A 21,179-nucleotide genomic window follows, 5' to 3' on the forward strand; every position below is an offset into this window, starting at 1 on the left:
ACGTGTTTAGAGGGCTGCCTTGCACTGCGAAGCACTTGCCAAGAGGAGTTATGGACCGGCACGTTGAGGATGGGGAAAGCAGATTGAGAGAGCAGATCTGGGGACCCTCCTGGTTCATACTCACCATAGACCCAGGCGATGCAGAGAGTCTCGAAGATGGCCACAAAGAGCAGGCACATGCCACTGGCAGCATAGTAATCAAAGAGCTGGAAGACATACATCCCACCCTGGGAAGGGCCAAGCGGGCAGCGAGGCGAGGTGGGGAGGGAGAGAGGGGAAAGGAGTCAGGCACAGGCCAAGAGCTCCAGCCAGAGCAGGAAACGAACTCAGCATCTTCCCCAGAGCTGCGGGCACCTCCCTCTAACTGGGGCACAGTTTGAGCTAACAGCAAAGGCCACATCCCTTCTACTCAAGGCCTGATGGAGACGTGGCAGCCCTAGGAGGCTCCCTGCTGCCAGGAGCCTCTGCAACCCTTCAGCCCAGAGCAGGGCAGGAGAGGAGAGGGGAAGTGACCGTCAGAGACGGTGGGGGTATTTTAGGACAAGACAGGTGTTTCATCACCCAGTGCCACAAACCAGTCTACAAATTGGGCCTGCAGGTTTGTCCAGGCACAAAGCTGCAGGTGAAACGTTATTTTAGTGTAATTTTGAAAAGGCTGTCCTTTGAACACAAAAGATGCAAATTGTAAAGGGCATTGTGGCAGCACCAACCCCAAGATACACAGACTGCCAGGAGGACTCAAAGGTTTTAGAGCAGAACAGTTTTAACTCCGAGGCAAATAATCACAAGGGGAATATACAGAAAAACAGTGTAATAGAAATGAGACGTGCTCAGTCTCACTAGATTTTCCATCCATTTTCCACCTAGGTCTGTACAGGAGGAAAGAGAAGGACAAAAGCTCTCCCCGAACCATGCAACAGGCTAGAGCGGTAAAGGTTTGGCTCATATAGAGATAAATCTGTAACCAAAATATTGGCTGTCCAGAGCTCCAATTATCGGTCCTGGCAGGAGAGCTGTCAGGGCTGTGACTGGCACAAGGGCTGAGGACTGGAAGCAAAAATGCGAATGCCGTGGGGAAGGGCAGGGCAGGGCATGGCAGCCTCCCCCAGGCACTGGGCAGCAGGATGGGGCTCACCAGTGAGCACGTGGCCCCAGCATGGACCCCACCATCCTCCAGGCCCCCTCAGACCCAGTGAGCACCATGTGGGTGGTCTGAGCCCAAAATACCTCGGTGAGCATCACCAGCCCGACCAGGTAGGAGAGGACGGAGACCAGCAGGATGAGGGTCTCCCGGCGGTTCTTCTTGCGGAAGATGGTAGGATACATGTCGACAAGAGCTGTGACGAGGCTCTCCACGCAGACGAACTGCAAAAAGCAGAGATCCCACCTCTGTCAGCCCATCTCAAACCTCCTCCCCAGCACCCCCTGCACTTCCACTGGCCAAGTTCAATCCCATCTTGAAGGGACAGTGGCCCTGCACCTTTACCTGGCTGTCCAGTCCCAGCAAAACAACCATCAGGAAGAAGAAGCAGGCCCACAGCGGGGAGAAGGGCAGCATGACCACAGCCCGAGGGTAGGCGATGAATGCCAGGCCAGGCCCTGCGGGGAGAAGGGCTTCAGAGCAGGCAGCAGCACGGCATGGCACGGCACGGCTGGTGCAGGCCCACACGGCCAAGAGCCATGCGGGAAACCCAGGCTCCTCATGGGGCAGAGGAGGTCCTGAGGGGAGGGAGGGAGGGAACGGAGGCACAGCAAGCCATGGCCACATCACTGCTGTGAGGGCTGGGAGCCATGCAGGCCCTGAGCCCAGCACAAGCCATGCAGGCACCTCAGCCCTACGGGAGAGACACTGACCTCAAGAAAAGGCCATTGCATCGTAATGTCTCATGAGTGGGCATCTGTTTCTCCGTGGCTTTTGGAGGCACAGAGCAGAGCTGCCCACTAAGATGGGGACTTGCAGTGCAACACCGCTCAGCCTGGGGCGAGTACCTGGCCCAGGGGACAACCAGCAGCCCCCTGTGACCCCAACACCCCACCACGGCCCGCACTCACCTGACTCGGCCACCTCGGCGATGGGCACACCCTGCTCCCCCGCCATGAAGCCCAGGATGGAGAAGATGGCAAAGCCGGCCACGAAGCTGGTGCCGCTGTTGAGGAAGCAGAGGGCCACGCAGTCCCTGGAGGAGGGGGCACAGCATCAGCCAGAGGTCCAGGTGTGACCCACACCCCACAGCAGCCCCCCCTGTCCCACCCTGGCCACTGACCCATAAGATAGACTTGCTACACATCTAAATGCCTAATTTTTTTTTTCCCTCTCTCTCTCTTCTGATCCCTCCTGTGGGGGAGAGTGCCAGAGATTATTTCTGTCTGAGACGGGGGAATTTATTTTTTCTTAATAGATTTCTCAGACCAGTTACAATGTTCTGGGCTCTCAGCACTACTAGATATATCCTGGTCCTCGCATTATGAGAAAAAGATGAACAGAGCCATCCAATTTATGTTCTCTGATCTATTCCCTTTTGTCTCTGTTTCATCTCATTCCCATCCATCTACTTGTTAAACTAAACATTGCTTATCTATCCAATTCTTTTTTATGCTCCAGTCTCCCCAGGCCTCCTGTGGCGGCAGCCCTGGGGACAACACTAACATTTGCAGCGTCTTTCCAAAATAGTCTGAACTAAACTGAACACACCCTTCCGGCATTTCATGGCCTACTCTGACTCTGTTAAACGCTACTCTGCAAATCCAGTGTGATTTTCTCTACCAGTCTTTAGATCTTTAGCATTTGGGGGGCTTCACACTCCTCCCTGCACATGAACTAGAGCTAGTCACGGTCTGCAAACATTTCTGGAGATAAAGCAGAGTTCACACAGAACCCCCACACCACACATGTAGCTGAAATTATTCCCCCCAAACCACAGCACTTTGCATGGTCAAGGACTGCCCATCACCTAACACCGTTTTACACTAACTTGCATTTATTTCATATGTTTTTTCTTCCTTCCTAGTGTTCCTTCCCCCTTTTTCCCAGATGTATGTATGAGGTCATTGCCTCCTTGGAAAAGCATGGGCTGGAAGATGTTCTCCAGTCACCTGGCAGGTGGGAATGGGCATCATGCTGGGGAGTGAGATGTGGGAAATGGCCAGAGCGAAAAGGATTCCCCCACATTTTCACCCTAAAGGAAGCTGGGGAGATCTGATGATGTCCCTTATCATCCCAGAGAATGAGAAACAGCCCATGCCCTTTGGTGCCATCTTGGAGATGACCTCTTTGTAAAACTCCTTACAACTTTACTGCTCAGCAGCCCCTCCATGTCACATAACCAGACTGGAGATGCACACAGATAATGACCAAGGACATGCAGCAGGCCAGGGTCAGTCTGTTCTCTTTTCTCTTCCCACAGCTTTCTCTCTGAGAACTGCACCTGATAGAAGGGACACGAAAAGGAAGAGAGGTCCCAGCCCAGCTGCTGGAGCGAGTGGGTTAACACCTCCCTACAGCAGGTGTTAACTTGTAAGGTGAAGAGAAAGATGCCAAGCTAGGACCACATGGTGGTTTGCCAGGACCTTCCACAGCAATGACAACAAATTTGAATTTAAAAGGTGTGGGGAGAACCCAGTACCAAGAGCAACATGGTCAGCATGAGAAAGGGTGAGAAGGGAGGCAGGTAGGTTTTTTGGGCTCTTCCCCTCACACTAGCTTTTTGCCTCTGGAGATGTGGCTCCAGTTGCTGGATACATCTGAGCAAAATGAGCTTATTTTCACCTGACCACTTCAACTTGAAAGTCTGATTCAGCATGGGCAGAGCACATGAGAGATAGGAGTCACACCTGCAGGTTTATTTACAGACCACAGATAGCATGTAGGCACCCAGAGCACCGATAACTGTACAAGACACTAGGTCCAAATGAACCTCGGGAGGGTAAAGTGCAAGGTGAAAGGACTCCAGTCTAGAGCCATTTGATCTGACAGCTCTGCTTCCCCTTCAGCACCCATGTAAGTAGGGGACATCGAGGTGTGGGGTCACAAAGCCAGTGAGGAGGATCTGGCTTTGATGGTTTTTATATGGTGTGGAAGATGGAATTTGTCATCTGTGACACAGACAGAAAGTTCTTGACATTCCCCTTGGGTACAAAGCACAGAGAACTGGATTTGAGGAAAAAACACATGGAAAGAGTTTCCTTACGCCTTGAGTAGAAATGGAAAGCATGACACTTCAAAAGGCCAGTAGCCTCCAGCAGCTCACCAGCCTATTTGCACTGATGTTGAGGGAAGGGAAGGCTCAAGGCAGCAGAGCCGTGCTCCAGTTACCTGTAGCAGTTGTTATGGTATTTGTTATAGCTGCCCAGAGCTGTCAGGCATCCCAGACAAATTGCATACGAAAAGAAGATTTGAGTACCTGCATCCATCCAGACCTGCAAGGGAGATGCAAACACAGGTAAGACAAGGCCAGCACAGAACACAGACGCTGCACCGATGGGAGGAGGCAGAGCCCCAGGGGCCACCATAAGCAGCAGAAAGATCAGCGCTCGGGTAGTCAGCAACATCCAGCATTTGGACAAGCCTTTGCTAGGAACAGGCTACACGGTGCCAAGAGTTACCGTGCTCCATGAAGCACCTTGGGGGTGATAAGAGTGCCAAGGGGAAGGGATGCAGCCAGAGCCTTGCAAACCCACGGTACATACAGCTCTTCATTGTCATCTCTGTCTTCCTCAGACAAATCTGCAGAAAACTGTGATTCTCCAGAGTCTCCTGGCAGTGAGAGACTGGGTGAATGCTATCCAGGAGAGCTGAAGGAGCCCTCTCTGCCAGCAGAGAAAGGCAACGTGATTTGGGAAGGCAAGGTCTCCAATGGGTGGCACAGGTACATGCTGATGGTGGCCCTTTGCTCCAAGACCTAACATTAAAGGCTCCAAAATGTTAAAGCGAATTAATCAAAGAGGAGGGCAGTATAAGAAATAAACAGAGTTGTTTGCCCAGGACAGCTCTTAAAAGAAAATACAAGAATGATGTTAGTGCCATGAAGCCCCTCTGAACTCCACTTCGATCTCTCTGTCAAGAGCATGTCCCGGTGCTCAGAGGCTGACATTTGTCAATGCCAAATTTGATTTGAAAGCCTAGCTGTGTGCAGTCACTGCTGCAGCCACGGCCACTCTCTTCTGCAGAGAACAGCAAAAGCAGGAGCCAACAGTGAGGAATGAAGCAATGGCAAAGATTATTAATTAACCCCTCTACTTTCTAACATCTTTCTTCCTGGAGGGTTTATAAAATAGAGATAAAGCAATCATTCAATCAATGCTGAAGTGCAGCCACCTTCTAGAGACAAAAGGGAAGGTAGTCAGGAAAGGAAAGCAGAAGGAAGTTGTTAATGGGACAAGTTTAATGCGAAGAGTCTCCAAGTGGAGCAGCAGTGCTGGTGAGTCCTCAGACAAACACCCGCCTTGCTCAGGGCCCTGCCCCAAGATGTCTTCTGAGGAGAACAGAAACCAACAGAAAGCACTGCAATGGTTTCGGTGACTCAGAGTAACACCTGTACCTTGCCAACAACGGCTTCGTGTCCTGAGGGGCAATGGTCAGCCCAGTGCTGCATGAGCCAGCAACACCACCAGCTAGGGCACGCTGGTGAAGCCGCTTTCCCCGGCTGTCCTGCAAGCAGCTTGGCTAACGTTCAGCCCTACCTTCTTCTCGTCAGTCACAGGGAGTCAGATCACGTCTTTGATTTGTAGAATGGGAAGAGACAGACGATGCAGTTGGATGGGAACAGCTAGTTCTGGAAAACGTCGTTGACCTCAATAAATTTTACTTGTTTTAGAGGGATGGAATAGGGAGGCAGGTTTAGAGACCAAAGTGATAGCTCATTATTGCATTTCAGAAACATTGGAAAAAACAAGGCCTTTTTGTTTTGTTTTGTTTTTACAAATAATTCCTAAAGAATCATTGTGCTTGTGGGCAGCCAGGGCATGGCCTTTGCTTTTCTGCTGCTTTTGGGGCACAGCAAGGCACTGATGTGGGCTGGCCCAGCTGACACCTTTGCATCAATAGTTTAAGCATCTTTTCACAGGACAGGGTGGAAAGTTTTATTAGGTTTGTGTTTTTTTTTTTTTTAATTTATTTTGCTGTTCCTTGCTAGAGCTCTGTGTTTTTTTTCATCAAATTCTAACTTGAATCCCCCTCTCTTGTGTTTTTTTGAAGCCCTTTTAGTTCCATTTGTTGAGGTAACAAGACTTTTGCCATCAAATGGCACCCTTGCCATAACATTGGACTCAGTTGCCCAGCTTCAAACAGATTTAACAGTGGACAGAAACCTCAAAGATACCAACTACCTATGAATTTCACAACAACCAGGGAACAAGAAAGACTCAGGGTCCCCTCTGAGAGGGAATCTACAGGGAGGAACAGTCAGACAGTGTTAAATATCAGACAAATCACACAAGCAAGAGACATGAGAAACATCCCAAGGGCAGGAAAAGAAATGGTGCTTTACCAGACATGGTAGAAGTCAAATACCAAGACACCAAGCTTCATTAGCTCTGTGGCTCACAAAGTGGCTTGTTTCTACATCCATCAATGCCCCTGATGTGCAGCAGAGACCAGCATGGAGTCTGCAGGCTCCTGCTCCGCTGCCTGCTCTTTCCAACACAACACCCCCGGGGTGCATATCCAAAGGGATATCTGTGGGGAATGCAGGACCTGCCTCAGCACATGTTCCCATCTGAAGCAAGGCAGCATGTGAACCAGTGTAAATAAAGCTAAATGTGGCTTGTGGAGCTTATGGTCCTACTCAGCATAACCGTGAACACCAGCTTAGGTTGTATGCAGTTTTATTTCCTATTTTAAGAGGCTACTGAAGCTCTTGGGCCAAAGACCAGCCACCTTTCCCTCTTTTCCAGTCCCTTGGCAGTTCCTAAATTACTTGAGGGCTGACATACTCCACCAGGACTGATGCCATGGGTGCTCCTGACCCACCTGTGATGGAGCTGAGCAGCACAACCCAGGACCTGGAGTCGGAAGAGTCCCCAGCCCACCTCTCGTCCAGCCTCCTCCTCAAGCCCCTCGTGAGAAGCACGGCTCTCCCCCCAGCCCTGCAGTCTCACGGGGGCTATACACAGCAGCCACCCCTGGAAACAACAGCCCAAATCTGCCCTCCCCGAGCTGCTGCCTGTGCTCATTCCCCTCCCTGCTGTGACTCAGAGAAATGTTCTTTTCAGTCCTTCCAAGACCCCCCCTCTTCCTCCCACACTGCTGATCAACAGCCTCTCATTATTTTAATATTTCCACTCTGACTAAAGGGGTTTGATGGGGTCACAGAGGGCTCTCTCTTTCCCCTGCAGAAAATCTTGCTGCTGTTCTCTGACCGCCGCTCCCAAAGAAACTGGTGAAGTTCACCCTGTTGTTCAGATTTCACCAGCACATTGGCGGCCTGGGTATTTTGATGAGATTGCTGTCTGCAGTTTTCTAAGCCATCCAGTTTATTTAATTCATAATTCAATTTCCTTGAACATGTTGTTTACTCCAGTCTGTAATAACCTCCTACTCTCTGTTTTTAACCAAAGCCTTCACACCTGAGCTGCAGTTATCCAAGATAGTTATGGCCTATCAGAGGACATTTTCCTTCCTCCCTTAATTTTCTCAGCAATATTCGCTTTATTATATGTGCTAGAATTTAATAGCCCCCTGTACTGAAACAGATCCTTCCTTGGGAAGACCTCAAAGCACTTACAGATAATAACACAGACCATTTCAGAACAAAATACTGCTGAACCCCAGTGTGCCTATGTCATACATCAAGCGCAGGTGCTGTGCTGAGAAGTGCCAAGCTGCCCCCACCGGCCAGCAGAGAGGACTCAGCACAGAGCACGCACAGGGCAAAAGCCAGGCAAGCCTTCACCTGCAGCACGGTGAGCACTTCTTTTGAGGGCTGTGCGGGGTTAACTGGCCACCTCCTTCACCTCTCCCATCCCTCCTTAGGCACAGCAACCAGGTGAGGAAGAAAAACCCAGATCCGTGGTTATTTCTGAAGTAGGCCATTCCCTGCCCGCACAGGCAGCAGAGGGGACTGTGCAAGGGTGGCAGGCATGGCAAGGGCACAGAGGCCAGAGCTGTAGCAAAGAGGAAGGTTTGTGGAGCTGCCCCTCAATCCCCTGCTGAAATCGTGAGATGTGTCCAGCCTTCATCTCAGGAAAAGCCTCCATGGGCTCTTGCTGCATACAGAGATAGGATCCCCTCCTCCAGCTCAGTTCCCCACTGCTGTAGGATTCCCAGGGTTTCACTTCAGGATGCCCAGGTCACAATTCCCAGATTATTGCCTTCCTCCTTCATTCAGGACTGGCACGTGTGCACTCAGGGTCCCCACGACACCCCACCAGCTCACACCGACCTCCTGCACCCCCCTGACGACTGACATTTTACACCCAGGTGAGCTCCCCCACTGCTGGGCTTCCTTTAAACACTGCAAGAAAACAAACAGGTTCTGGTTCATCCCCAAAAGCACAGCTGCCCACCCCGGGGGTGTGCAAAGGGGCAAGGGATGATCCTGGCCCCCAGGCTTTATGGTTCTGCCCAAAGACAAACACGTTGCCTTCAGAAAGGGGACGTGGGGGGCCGGCAGCAGCGCGGCATGGGTGTGCAGAACTGAGTTAAAGGCTTGCTGGGAAAAGAAACAAATAAGGGGAACAAATAATATTTAGCAGGCCCACAGTCGCCTTTCCCTCTTGCTGGGAACCAGCGGCTCTCGCTGGCAGTGGAGCAACAGCAGGAGGGGCCTGAATTGGAAGGGGTTTGGGGGCTCTGACCCCTTCCCTTGGCTGGGGGGCCCATGATCAAGCAGTCCTTGGCCCTGCCGCTGCCTCCTGGCCCCAGGGTCCACAGGAGAAGTGTCTCCTTATAGAGAGCTCTGTCATTACACAAAGGCTTTCTGAAGCTCGCAGGGTAAAGCACAAGCACACGCAGCAAGATAGCGTGTTTTCTGGAAGTTTCGGGAGAAAACAAGAGTGGGAGGTCCTGGGCATGTTCTGAGAAGCACTTGCTGTTTGTGCAGAGAGGGAGATGCTCAGAGGCTGCTGAGCTTTACTCCTTCATTCTCACTCACCAAACCTAATGAAATTTAGCTAAAAATGACTGATACCAGAGCGAAAAGAGACCATTATATTTCTTCTCTTTCAAGCAAACCCAAGCACACTGCTGGCACTTTCTGCACCAAGCCCATCAGCTCTCTCCTCAAGCCTGTCCATTACAATGGTGTCTGGTCATGGTACAAAAGCATCGAGTGATGGACAGCCTGCCAGCACTGGAGGAAAGCTGCTCCAGTGACAAGTTTCTCACACTTAACACTTATTTTTAGTCTGAATTCCTCTCATTTCAGCCTCCTGCTATTGGATCACACTGTGCATCTCCCTCCATAATCACATCAGGAAATCCCCAGTGTTACCTTACTGAAATAAACAATTGATAAAATTGCCACAAAGATCATTGTGAAGGGCAGAGTGAGCAAATGTGGAAGTGGTGAAAAACCTCAAGACCCCCTTTCTGTTAAACCACAGCCTGAACTATGAAAAGCGTAGGAAGTTTCTGGAGCTCCAAAAATGCAGTCAAGGAGGGGGAAAAAGATTCGGGCTTAGTAATTGGCTAGCATACTAATACAAAGATACTAAATATTATGCAACTTTAATATATATATATATGAGGTTGCTTTATTTGGAGGGGGGGAATTTTAATTTTGGGGCATACAGTTCAAAATCAATTTTCTCTCTGGTGGTTTTGCTGTTATCTGCTTGTATTTGAGCAGAATTGGATTCTATTATGCAAAACTTCTGGTTAGCAGGTTCTCTGTATAGTCTGGTCTTCCTATACATCAAATATTTTGCATCTGATGTTTTAATTATAAACATTTTATAAATTGGGAAGATGAAGGCGTGGGAAGATTTAGGGAATTACAGACTTTATGGCCAGAAGAGACCATTATCAACCAGGTCTCATGCACAGGATTTCACACTTCGGTCCAAGGTCATTGGGCAAGTGATAAGCAATGATTTCCACACACGGACACTTAATCACTTCTCAGCTGCTTCTCCCCTAGCAGAATCTGCTAAATAATTCATCTCCTCTTTTGACGTATGTTTTCATATACTTTTAAGCAGTTACCCTTTTGTCCCCTTGTGTATCGTTTGCCCTTCATGTAAAGCTCCCCTTAAGACTCCTTGTCACAAAGCTCAAATCGAAGAGGTTATTTTGATTATTTTTATTTCAAATCTCCAGCATCCCTTCCCAGGAACTGCAGAACCTTGCATTTTTCCAGGCAGCGCCGGACTGCGGGTAAACAATCACAGCCTGCTGCCTTGTGAGCGCAAATCAATTATAATCGACTTGGCCCAGCCGGCTGGCAGGGCTCGTGCTGTCCTTGCACGGCAGGCAGGGGCACGGCCGTGCACACGCGGGGCACTAACCCTTACCTTCCCTCTCCAATGGGAGAACAAAGGAGAAACCGCAAGCTGTGCTACCTGGCTTGGTAAGATAGCTAAAGCACACTGTAGGAAGGCAACCAGTGCTACTGATTCCACCTTTCCTTCCCCAAAAGCAAAGCATTTGTCAGAGAATGATGGTGTCTGTGGTGTGTTGGGGAGGGGGGAGCAGAGCTCGTGCGCTGAAGGGTCACAGCACATCCGCCCGTGCAGTGGCGTTTTCCAAGCTGGAAGGAAGCCGTGCTTCCAAAGGTCAGGCTGTAATCGGGACAGAGCTCACAGGACTCAGCGAGCAGCAGCAGACCATGCCCTGCCTGGAGGGGTTCGGTGCTGTCCCCTTGGGGATGCAGGCACAAAGACCACAGGGCTTTGCATAAGCTGGGGAGCGCCTTTCGAAAATGGCATCTCGGTGCAGAAGGCCCTCACACTGCAACAACACAAAGGGAGCCACACACAGTGCTACCACAGGCCTGTCCTTGTGCTCCTGGGTGTTTTGGAAAAGCCCCTTCCAACCATGCCGCACCTTCCCAGGGAGGGAGAGCTGTCCTACCCACCTCCTCCCCACGGGCAAGGGGACAGCACGAGAGAAGCCAGCACTGCAAAACTAAGCTTTTCAGCCACTGCTTAGGCACACAGCTGACCAGAGAGTGACTTCCAGAAAGCTGAGCAGGAACTCTGAGCACTGCACAAATGACACAAACCAGACCACCTTCAGCTGCAAACCGGAAACTCGCGCTTAGCTCCCCAGATGGGAAGCCCTAAGTCAAACCGGATCACCCAGAGCCACACCGCACCAGTGGCACCAGCAAGGCCAGGGGTCCCCAGCAGCCCTGGCACACCATTACCCCCACCCCAGGGACCCTCGCTCCTCTCATCAGCTGGAGCCGCCCCTGCTTGCAAAATTAACACCAAAGGCAGCAGCGGGGCTAGAGCAGGAAGGGTTAACAGGGTTACGAGGGGTTTTGCTGGCCTATTTTCCAGGCAGGCACCCTTTAATCTCCTTTGGAAACACCTTTGCACAAAGGCTGGTACAGCAGCTCAGCAGGAGCCAGGATTTAACGTGGAAGAACTTGTCCCAAAGAGATTAACAGCAGCGGTCGGGTGCCGACCCTCTGTTTCTGCAGGCAGGAATTTCTCGATGGGGACAGGGAGGCAAGGAGGGCAGCCAGGTCCCAGGGGTGCACAGAGCCATCCTCCTCCTCTTCCTCCTCCTCCCCATGTGCTGCAGTGCTGCAGCAGCACAGAGGTCTCCCCAAGAAATGGGGGGTTCAGCTGGAACTGCTCTCACGGAGGGTTTAATCTGCCACCTCTGCCCATGCCCCTGGGTAGTTCAGACCCAGCTCAGGCTAGAAAATACAGAAGGGGAGAGGTGAAAGCTGAGGGTGAGAGAGCATGGGGACCCCCCAGTATCTACCCATATCACAGCTCTGCCTTATGCCCAGGAGGGTGAAAGAGGAGACAGACAGAATAAACTGGAAGAAAAAGAGTGGGAAGGCATTGGTTAGGCATCGGAATGGGTTGCCCAGGGAGGTGGTGGAGTCACCATCCCTGGGGGTGTTCAAGGAAAGGTTGGACGTGGTGCCTGGGGACATGGGTTAGTGGGTGACATTGGTGGTTGGACCTGATGATCTTGGAGGTCTTTTCCAACCTTAATGATTGATTCTATGATTCTATGAAAAGGAAAAAGAAGTGAAGAGGACAGCCACAGGCATCCATGCAAGCACAGCTCAGCCATTTGGCTCCCCACTGTCCTTACCTGGGGGTCCCCGAGGCGACTGAGGTCTGGATAAAGGTAAAAGAGGATTCCCTGGGATGCCCCAGGCAGGGTGACTCCCCGGATCAGCAGAACCACCAACATGAGGTACGGGAACGTGGCCGTGAAATACACCACCTGGGAGGAGGACAAGAGGACAGGTATGAGCGCACCAAGCACCTTGCTTTAGCCTGCAGTGGGAAGAAATGTATTTTTATGTGTGTCCAGGAAACCTGGGTCATGGCATGGTGTGTCTGGAGCCAGAGAAAACCTTTCTAGTCCTAGGAGAGATACAGAGCATGAGCTAGGCTATCAGCAGCCTGTCATCAGAGCAGCCCCACTGAAGGCAGCAGCAATACCTGTGTGCACCAGCAAAGGACCTGCACATCCCCACCCCAAGTACAGGGCTGAGTCACATGCACAGAACATAGACGTAACCTCCCATCTGGGGACAACTGAGGTGTTTTCAGGACTACTCAGGCACCGCATTGTGGTCTGTTTCCCACACAGTTAAAACCAAAGCTGAGGGCTGATGTAGCCTCACCAGCAATTTGGGTAGTGTTTTTAATGCCTCTGCATGGCCACCACACCTTCAAGACTTATTGACCACCGTGCAAACACTTGTTCAGCTCGTTGTATCTGGGACAGTAAAGAAACGTTGCTCCTTCAGGGTTTTCCTGCGTGGTTGTGCAGAGCAAGGTTTTGCCTTCGCCTTAATGCTACCCAACAGCTCTTTTCTCAGCTTTGGCAGTTACGCACCGAAGAGCTAAAGCACTTCTCTAGAGGAGCTGCAATATGTGATGCTGTGAAATGATCTGTTTCTCATGCCTGCCCATCCATCTAGAACAAGCTGTTTTCAAATCCACCTAAAGCCCACCATCCCTTAGTGGTGGTGGCAGCCTCTGTCACTGCTACAGCAGTTTCTGCAGCAGAAGAGGTACTGCCAGCAATGGGAGGATGATTTGCCTGGACAACACAACCACTGCTTCTCTTCCCTGGATAATCCTTATGGATCCAAGTAGTGAATCAAAAAGAGATTTCTTCTGGACCCACCCTGATATACTCCATCTGAGTAAAGCGTCCAAAGCACCTGACACTGCCATGGGTCCAAGCTGAGATACAGACTGTAATTCAGTTTTGTGATGTGGAAGGACAGAAGGATTTGAGAGATCCCACCCTTGAAAAAACAAACTACTAGGTTATCACCTCAGCCTATAGCCCCAATATCTCCATGCATTTCATGTGTCTTGCTCCATATATCACAGCAGTCTTGGGGAATGCCACAGATAGAAGTGAAAAACACCTCCTTGCTGGGGCTCAAGACTGTCTGAGGCATCTGTGTTAGCAGCTCCATCCCTGTCCCTCTGAATCTGCATCCTGGACATTGAAGGAGCCCAGGGACATCATCCTTCAACACCAGCAAATGCCATTATTCATTTCAGTCTCAAAGTTTCAAGAAGACTCTGATTTAGAGCTTCTCAGTGACAGTTAATCAAATCTACAGGTCCTGAGAGTTTAACAGTCATCCCTGTACTTGCCACAAAACCAAATTATTGCTTTGGGATATGGCAGGATGAAAGTCTAATCTTTCTCAGCTTGTGAAAGCAAGATTAAAAACAAAAACCTTAAAGACAACCCATTGACTTTGAACCTTAGTGCATATTCCTCCAGGATGGCAGGTTGCACATTCTCAGACAGATCTCTAAAACGCAGCAGTTTTAGGGGCTCTGTACACAACCTGGTTGTTCTCTGGTACACGGTTAAGATCTTGGTAATGCCCTGTGTGCCTGCAAGAACTCGCGTGTTAAGCTTTTCACTCAACAGCCACTCACATCTGCACTGAGACCAGCAGCCTGAATTTGGAGAAGGTTTTCTTGGATGGAGAGTGCCAAACTTCTATCTAACAACAAAAACATCTGGATCCAATGAGACATTACTCAATGCTTGGCTCAGACCCAATCTTTTTATTTCTTGGGCATTGTTAGCACTAACTACATCACTAGGAACCTTGCCGAGATCAGTGTGATCATTCCGTCACATGCTGGTCAACAACATCCAGGGTTTTATTTGAACCTGATCCACATGCCTCAGCAAAGTGATTCCATCTGTGACAACCTCCTGCATCTGCGAGCGCTCCCTGGGGACAGGCAGTCCCTACATCCAAGGATGCAAACCGCTGCAGAACTGCTCTGTCCAGGGCGATTTCAGTTCAGGGGCTGATAAACCAATGGGCAGTGTTTCTCCACTGGAAGAAGGGTTCTGTTTTCCAGGTGGTAAGATCTCATCATTGTTAGTCCTTTTTGCTAAGAAGCGTTTGCATTTTACATAGAACTTGTATCTAAAATAGATTGAATTTGTTCTCGGCACTTCCCACACTATGTTTGCTGTATCTTAGTATCATATTTGCTGTTATTATACTGCCTCTGCTTTCTTTTACTAGGCCACCACAGCAAGCAGTTGCTCTTTTCTTCTAATTTTACTCCATGGAAACCAGAAAACATCATCTCTGCAAGCTGCTTGATTTCCCCTTCATGTTTCATAATTCCAGACCGTTCTGGAAGTAGGAGAAACTGCTAACATCCATGCCATCAACTTGATGGAAATGGATGCAGCAACAATTTATATCCCATCACACAAGCCATGTTGTTTGAAGCACACTGAGAAGACACCATTTAGATAACATACTAAACCTTTTCACTTCCATCTGTTCTTGCTGGCTGGGAATGGGTCAGGAGGCAGTAGTAGAAACTAAGTAATGGTGTCAGTGCAAATGACAGTGGCACGCACTGCAACAAAGGGAGGAGACGGATGGGGCAGCTTAAGATGGAGCTCTATTGTTACACCAAACCCTTCCTAGGAGAATTTGGAGAAATAACTCTGTGGTGACCAGTGTGAGTAAAAAAAGGAGACTCTTTTGCTGGGGAATATGAGCAAGTATAGAAAGAGTTGGGACCAACAAAAAGACAAAAAGAAGATCCCCATGATGCTGAGGCAGAAAGGGCTTTGAGATCACCAGTGTTACCTTCGTAACTATCTAATGAATTTAAAGATTTTCCAGCTGCACCTGCCAGCAGAGGCAAAAACCACACTGCTTGTTCATGTTGTGGCAGGAGGGAAGAGAACATGCAGCCACCCACTATGCAGAAAGACAGCAAGGCCTCTTGGGCCTTAGACGGAGAGGGACCAGGTGGAAGGTAATCTTGGAAGGTAATGCTCTGAGAAGCTTCCTGTCTCTGTCTAGCACTCCCATCCTTTCTAGCACAAAGCCTGGTGCTACAAGTTGAGCACTGCAGGGTCCTGCTGTCTCAGGAAGGGATTTCCAGGGCCTGCCTGAACACACAAGAGGCAGGTGGATCAAACACTCCAGCTGTGATCAAGGGAAGAGGCTCGATGTGAGCCAAGCACTCACCTTGCCTGTGGACTTGACCCCTTTCCAGATGCAGAAGTAGCAGATGATCCACGCCAGCAGCAGACACAGAGCCAGCTCCCAGCGCAGGCTGCCCACATGCTGGATGCCATCAGAAATCTTCAGCACTCTCCTCCTGCATGGAGGGAAGGAAAACAGCACCCAAGTGTCACCGGAGATGGCCACCAGCGTTCCCAACACCACGTCTCATCACAACACCAGAGCACCCGACAGCTCAGGGGAGAAGGGATGTTTTACACACAAGACCCATCTCTTAGCTGCAAGCCGCAGAGGTGTCAAACAGCACCCCACACGTAGACTGCTACAGCAGTACCACCAGCCTGCTGGGTCATGGATGGACACCTGCTTCTGCACTTGTTGTCACACTGGCCTGTTGGGCTAAACATTTCTTCTGCCTTCCCCCTACACCCCTTGGTCTCTCTTGCCCCTCTTGCATTCACAAGCTCCACCTGGGCCTCCTTTTGTGTCCACCTGACTTTCTGACGTGCTCTCAGGGTGGATGATGCATTGCACTTACTATGCAGAATTGATTAGGACCACCCAAGAAGAAAAGCTCTCTAACCCCTTCTCCATAGCACCCTTCTGCTGTCTTTAGGAGCAACTACATATATCACCTCAAGCCCCACAGCAGCAGAGCATCCCATGCCATGACAAAGACCCAGCCAGGACCACAACAATCAGCATGCACAGTCAGAGGAGACCACTGATTCATCTGAGAGTGATACCACGGTGCAGTCCCGAGCCCCGATCCTGAGACAGGCAGAGAGGGACATGCACTGCCCTGGAGCCCCAGCAGCACTGCGTGGAGCATACTCACAAGCCTGCTCTGCTGCAAAAGACTGCAATTATCCCAGAATAAAGGCTACATTTCTGGAGAACCACAGTCTAAGATGGATTGAGAGGGTAAGAAGAGGATCACAAGAAATCATGTTGTTCCTCTGAGTATTTTGTTGTTATCTTGCTCTTTCCCTGCTTCTAAGCACGTGGACTATGTAACTGTCGGGGGAAGGATGCTAACAGACCATAACTAACCGGGCACTGTACCGCAGCCAGAAGCATGCCATCACCCCAGCGGCAGGTCAGTGCTTCTCAGGGAAACTCTTGCCTCCTCCGCCCCTGCCCAGGGAGGGCAGGAACAGACACTGCATCAAAAGGGACAGGCAGTGGAAATTTCCAGTCCTGTGTGCTGGTTCCCCAGTAACACAGGGATGTTCACTGAACACCGATTTTTCCAGCTGCCAGCCTCAGGAGGAGCAGTCTGAGGCAGGCCAGCATCTAACTGCATGCGAGCAGGTTAAAAGAAAAAATGAAAGTGCACTGTAGGAGAAAAGAAAAATCCCATCTATGGAAGGAATTACCATAAGCTCATTAGGAGCAGTATATGTACCCAGCGCCTTCCAGTCTTTAATGATCACTGCTCACAGGCAGACGCAAGAACAGAGCTTTGCCCTGTGCTGCCCCAGGGGTGCCGCGGTGTGCAGAGCCCTCTGCCAGCCTCAGCTCACAAGGGAAATTTGTGGTGGCAGCAGAGGCTGCCTTCTTGCTCTGTCAGCCAGGACTCAGAGCTGGGCTGTGCCCATTCTCCCAGGAGATGCTGAGCATCATCAGAGATCGCAAGCCTGCAGGCCTGTGTCTTTGTGCCAGAAATCAAGCTATTCTGTACTTTGGGCTAACCAATGCACAAAGGAAGAAGACAACGAAAAGGAAGGAGCAAATATCACCATGATGTGAGCTGAACCCAGCACTCAAGTTTGATTTTGGTGAGCTTCTCCCCTCAGTATAGCTATCATATTAGTCAGTGACGTAAAAACATCACCTCTTTTTCTATTTTTAATATGAAGTCTAGTCTGCATATAAAAGTCACCATCCATGATGACACAGCCTCCTGGGAACATGCTGGTACCACACAGGAGCACAGATTCAAAGGAAAGAGATCACCTGCTGCATCGCCAGCATGGGTTCCTGCAATACTTCACAGGGCTTTAAGGCTTCCTCTTCAACAGGTGAATACTCTAAAGCTTCCAAAGCATACAGACAAAGACCCAGCAGAGAGCTGCTGCATGGTGGCTCACCACAGATCGCACCACACTCACAGAAATGTTCCTGTGTCCTGAGCATGGTTACACCGGACGGAGCCACCAGGCAGGTTAAGGGCTGCATACACAGAGTGCTCTAGACAGAACAAGAGCAGTGGATAATCCAGAAGATACATAAACCACACCCAAGCCATAGGGCAAAGGTCACCATATCCTGAGGGAGTGACTAATTTTAATGGGGTTTGCACCTTGGGTAAGTCTGATCCACGGTTTGGGGATGAGGAACATACAGCCAATTCACCTACACTGCAGGGGGAAACAACTGTACAAAGGAGTTCACGTGTGGAATTGAGGAACATGGGAAGAAGCAGAGAGAGAAGCAGCACAAACAGAGGAGGAATAAGGGAGAAGAAATTTCAAGGACCAGAGGAAATAAAGCAACAGTGAGGCAAGGTTTTGTGTAGAGTCAGCTGGCCATCACCAAGGCCTGTGAGAATGAGAAGCCCAAAAAGTCCAGGGGATAGCAATAAGGCATAAGGGAAGGACAAGTCAGCTGGCTGAGGCATGCCAGCACAGCCCCAGACAACCACCACAAGCCCAGCAGTGTCACCCTTGACTGACGGAGCTCCCCTGAGAGCCTTTGCCCTGACCTGCCCAGCGTGCTCTCTTGCGGCCTCTTCTGACCAGCATGTATTAATAGGAACCACCACCATAGTTGGTTCGTTGCCCAGGGAAGGCATGTCTCAGAGGAAAGAGGGATACAGGCCGTCCTTTACTTACTCCCAGAACTCGATGACCGGCGAGGTGGCGTTTTCGCTGGTCACGTTGAGGGTCGAGTTCGCCCTCTGGAGCTCCATGCAGTTCCCTGCGGGAGAGGCCCGGGGAGAGAGGGGGCGTGAGTAGCAGTGACTGCAGAACCGGAGAAAACCGCTCCCTTTCCATCCACAGTGTCAACACCCATTGACATTGACTCAGAGACAAATTTTGTACAGTCCCAAAGATGCACCAAAGGAGTCCCCTCCAGGGCAAGGCTGGCAAGAAACCTAGGACAATTAAGAAGATGACATTTAATTTTTCCTTCCAGCAGGCATGGTAAGCCATCCCTGGGTTTATAGCTAACGCACAGCACAGGGTGATGGGACTTTTCATCACTGCCAAGGAGGAAGACACCCTCGGTGGCTGCAGCCTCTTCCCCAAAAGCACCAGCAGGACTGTGGTCACTGGGGGCTCCCCACCCCTACGGGCAGTGGTGCGACCCAAGCTGGGGTTTCATGGGTTCAGCAGTCCCTTTGCCTGGACCCAGGAGAGCAGCAGGACCTCCACACCCACCTGTGTTCCACTCGTGGTTGCAGCTGCCCCAGGGGAGGTCGATGGTGAACGAGCTGAAGAGATAGAACAGGGCCCAGGCCAGCACAACGATGTAGTAGAAGTTCAGAAGCACAACGATGACCTGCGAGGCGTAGCCAATTCCTGCGGAAAGGAGGCCCCAAAGGCGGGTGAACCACATGTTGAGGGATGGGACCGGGCTTCACCAAGGGGTCAGCACCTGGCCCCCTGGCCTGTCCCCCACTGCGCCCACTCAGAGCTTCATCTCTGCTCTGCATGGTGACCGTGCTGCTGGAGGAACACGAGCATGTCAGCCTCCTGAGGTGTCAGTCCCTCCCCAAATCCCACCGTCCATGCAGGCACTTTAACCCAACCTGCACCAGCAGATGGGCTTGGAGAGCAGCTGAGGTGGGATGAACACGTGAAAACACTGGCTGGTGGGCAGCTCCTGGGGCCTTAATCTACAAGACGTGCAGCCCCACAGGGAACTGAGGGAAGTGTCGCCTGGCCAGCCATGTGGCCAAGTGAACCTGCCCGGCATCTCCAGGCCTTGGGCAGTCTGTCTGAAGCACTCGGGAAGGCCAAGTGGTGAAAGGACAGGAAAAGGAGGGAGTCTGGACAGGGGAAAGGCAGCTTGTGGTTGGAAAGGCACCCAAAGTGGCAGAAGCATATGACAGTGCTCCACCTGCTGAATAGCACCTCTTCTACCAACATTCAGTTTTTCTTTTGTTTGTTATCCCTCTTCCCTTTTTGCCGTTTGTGCACCCTCTCTGAAAGGTGCCAGAGGAGTATCTAAAGGTTTTGGTAGAGGGGACGGAGGCAACTGGGACTTTTCAGTCCCAAGAAATCATGGAAAGTGACTTGGACATGGAAAAGACATGGAAATTTTCCTGGAAATTTTCATGGAAATCATTTCCTGACATGGAAAGAGAGTGGATGATTGTGCTGAAATAGTGGTAGAAGTGGATCTGACAGTTAATGACAGCTAACACCTTTCACCACTAAGGTTTTAAGCCCTCCACAAACTCAGGAAAATGACATAGCATCAACTTAGAAAGATAACAGTATATTTTAGGTTCTGCATGACTGCCAGAAGCATTTTCATCATTAGATCTTGGAGGAATTTTTATTAGGTGCAAAGCTCTCAGCCAGAGCCCAATGTGAAGAAGGAAGCTGGGATCAACTTTTCCAGCTTAATTTTGGGAAGGGCTGGGATTCACAGGGGTGGGCAGAGGATGAGCACAGAGCCCCCATAGGTCCCCAGGGTCCCCCCAGTCTCACCCCACTCACCTTCAAAGAGGGGACAAATCCTGCGCCAGGCCGTCACCCCTCCCTGGCTGGTGTACTGCCCCAGTGCTGTCTCCAGGAAGAAGACAGGGATCCCGCAGGTGAAGAGGAAGATGAGGTAGGGGATGAAGAACGCACCTGGCAGATTCAAGCAGAATACAAGAGAAATAAGGCCTGTCAGGTGGCTGGGTTCAGGACATATCCAGTATGGCCCTGAGTGGGTTCCTCTGGGGGACTCCATTGGGGTGGCACGGGAGGGATGTGGTCTGCAGAGGGTGGGAAGGGCATGGAAAAAAGGATTTTCCTCAAGTTTCATCTCCCAGAATGATGTGATTGCCTGAGAAATGCTGTATTTGGGAAAGAAGGTGAGAAAGGAAATCTTCTAGGCCTGTTTTTTTTTGTACAGGAAGAGTAAAACAAGTTCTCAGTAGCTGTACACAAATAAAGGAGAATACTCTGATTTAAACCATTATGATTTTTAAACAAGTTGGCAATTCCTTTCACATTGATTATTCTGAGCGTCTATGCATGACAACACTGAGTCACTGAGGATATGTGTAGAGTAATATTTTCACCTGCCCTGGGATGGCTCGCCAAAAAGCAGCAAACATGCAAAGGAAAATGAAGTATTGCAGAAATGTATTTCCCTTGTACCAGCAACTGGGTCTGCGTTCCTGGTCAAGACCTGCCATGAAACCAGGCAGGGAGGGAAAAAATGCATCAGACGTTTGGTTACTCCAGGACTAGCGTTCAATGCAGTAAGAGCTTTCACCGTACAGCCTGAGGGACATCCCCACAAGCTGCTTGATGCTCCCAGCTTCATTAACACCCCATTGAAGTTGCTCAAGCCCTGCCTTTCCCTCCCATAGTCCTTTTCCAATGCCAATGAGAT

At 50.4% G+C, this 21,179-nt stretch overlaps 1 protein-coding gene across 7 annotated transcripts in view; it reads right to left on the minus strand.

Annotated features, from left to right (window-relative positions):
• The window catches only part of LOC106030949 (sodium- and chloride-dependent GABA transporter 2), a 37,933-nt gene that overhangs the window by 2,756 nt on the left and 13,998 nt on the right, over positions 1–21,179 (minus strand). For 3 of the 7 annotated variants that reach the window (XM_013173012.3, XM_066990228.1, XM_048059006.2), the window contains 10 exons: positions 20,291–20,425; positions 19,004–19,144; positions 18,455–18,539; positions 15,621–15,753; positions 12,215–12,349; positions 4,313–4,416; positions 2,053–2,177; positions 1,487–1,599; positions 1,228–1,365; positions 125–227 (listed from right to left, as the gene is read on the minus strand). In XM_013173012.3, coding sequence (XP_013028466.3) covers positions 125–227; positions 1,228–1,365; positions 1,487–1,599; positions 2,053–2,177; positions 4,313–4,416; positions 12,215–12,349; positions 15,621–15,753; positions 18,455–18,539; positions 19,004–19,144; positions 20,291–20,425 — 1,212 coding nt within the window. The remainder of the gene's footprint in view (positions 1–124; positions 228–1,227; positions 1,366–1,486; positions 1,600–2,052; positions 2,178–4,312; positions 4,417–12,214; positions 12,350–15,620; positions 15,754–18,454; positions 18,540–19,003; positions 19,145–20,290; positions 20,426–21,179) is intronic. The other 4 variants (XR_007161459.2, XR_010828571.1, XM_066990227.1 and 1 more) reach the window with 4 other exon arrangements.

This window comes from Anser cygnoides, chromosome 1 (genome assembly GCF_040182565.1).
Source record: "Anser cygnoides isolate HZ-2024a breed goose chromosome 1, Taihu_goose_T2T_genome, whole genome shotgun sequence".
Taxonomy (NCBI): domain Eukaryota; kingdom Metazoa; phylum Chordata; class Aves; order Anseriformes; family Anatidae; genus Anser; species Anser cygnoides.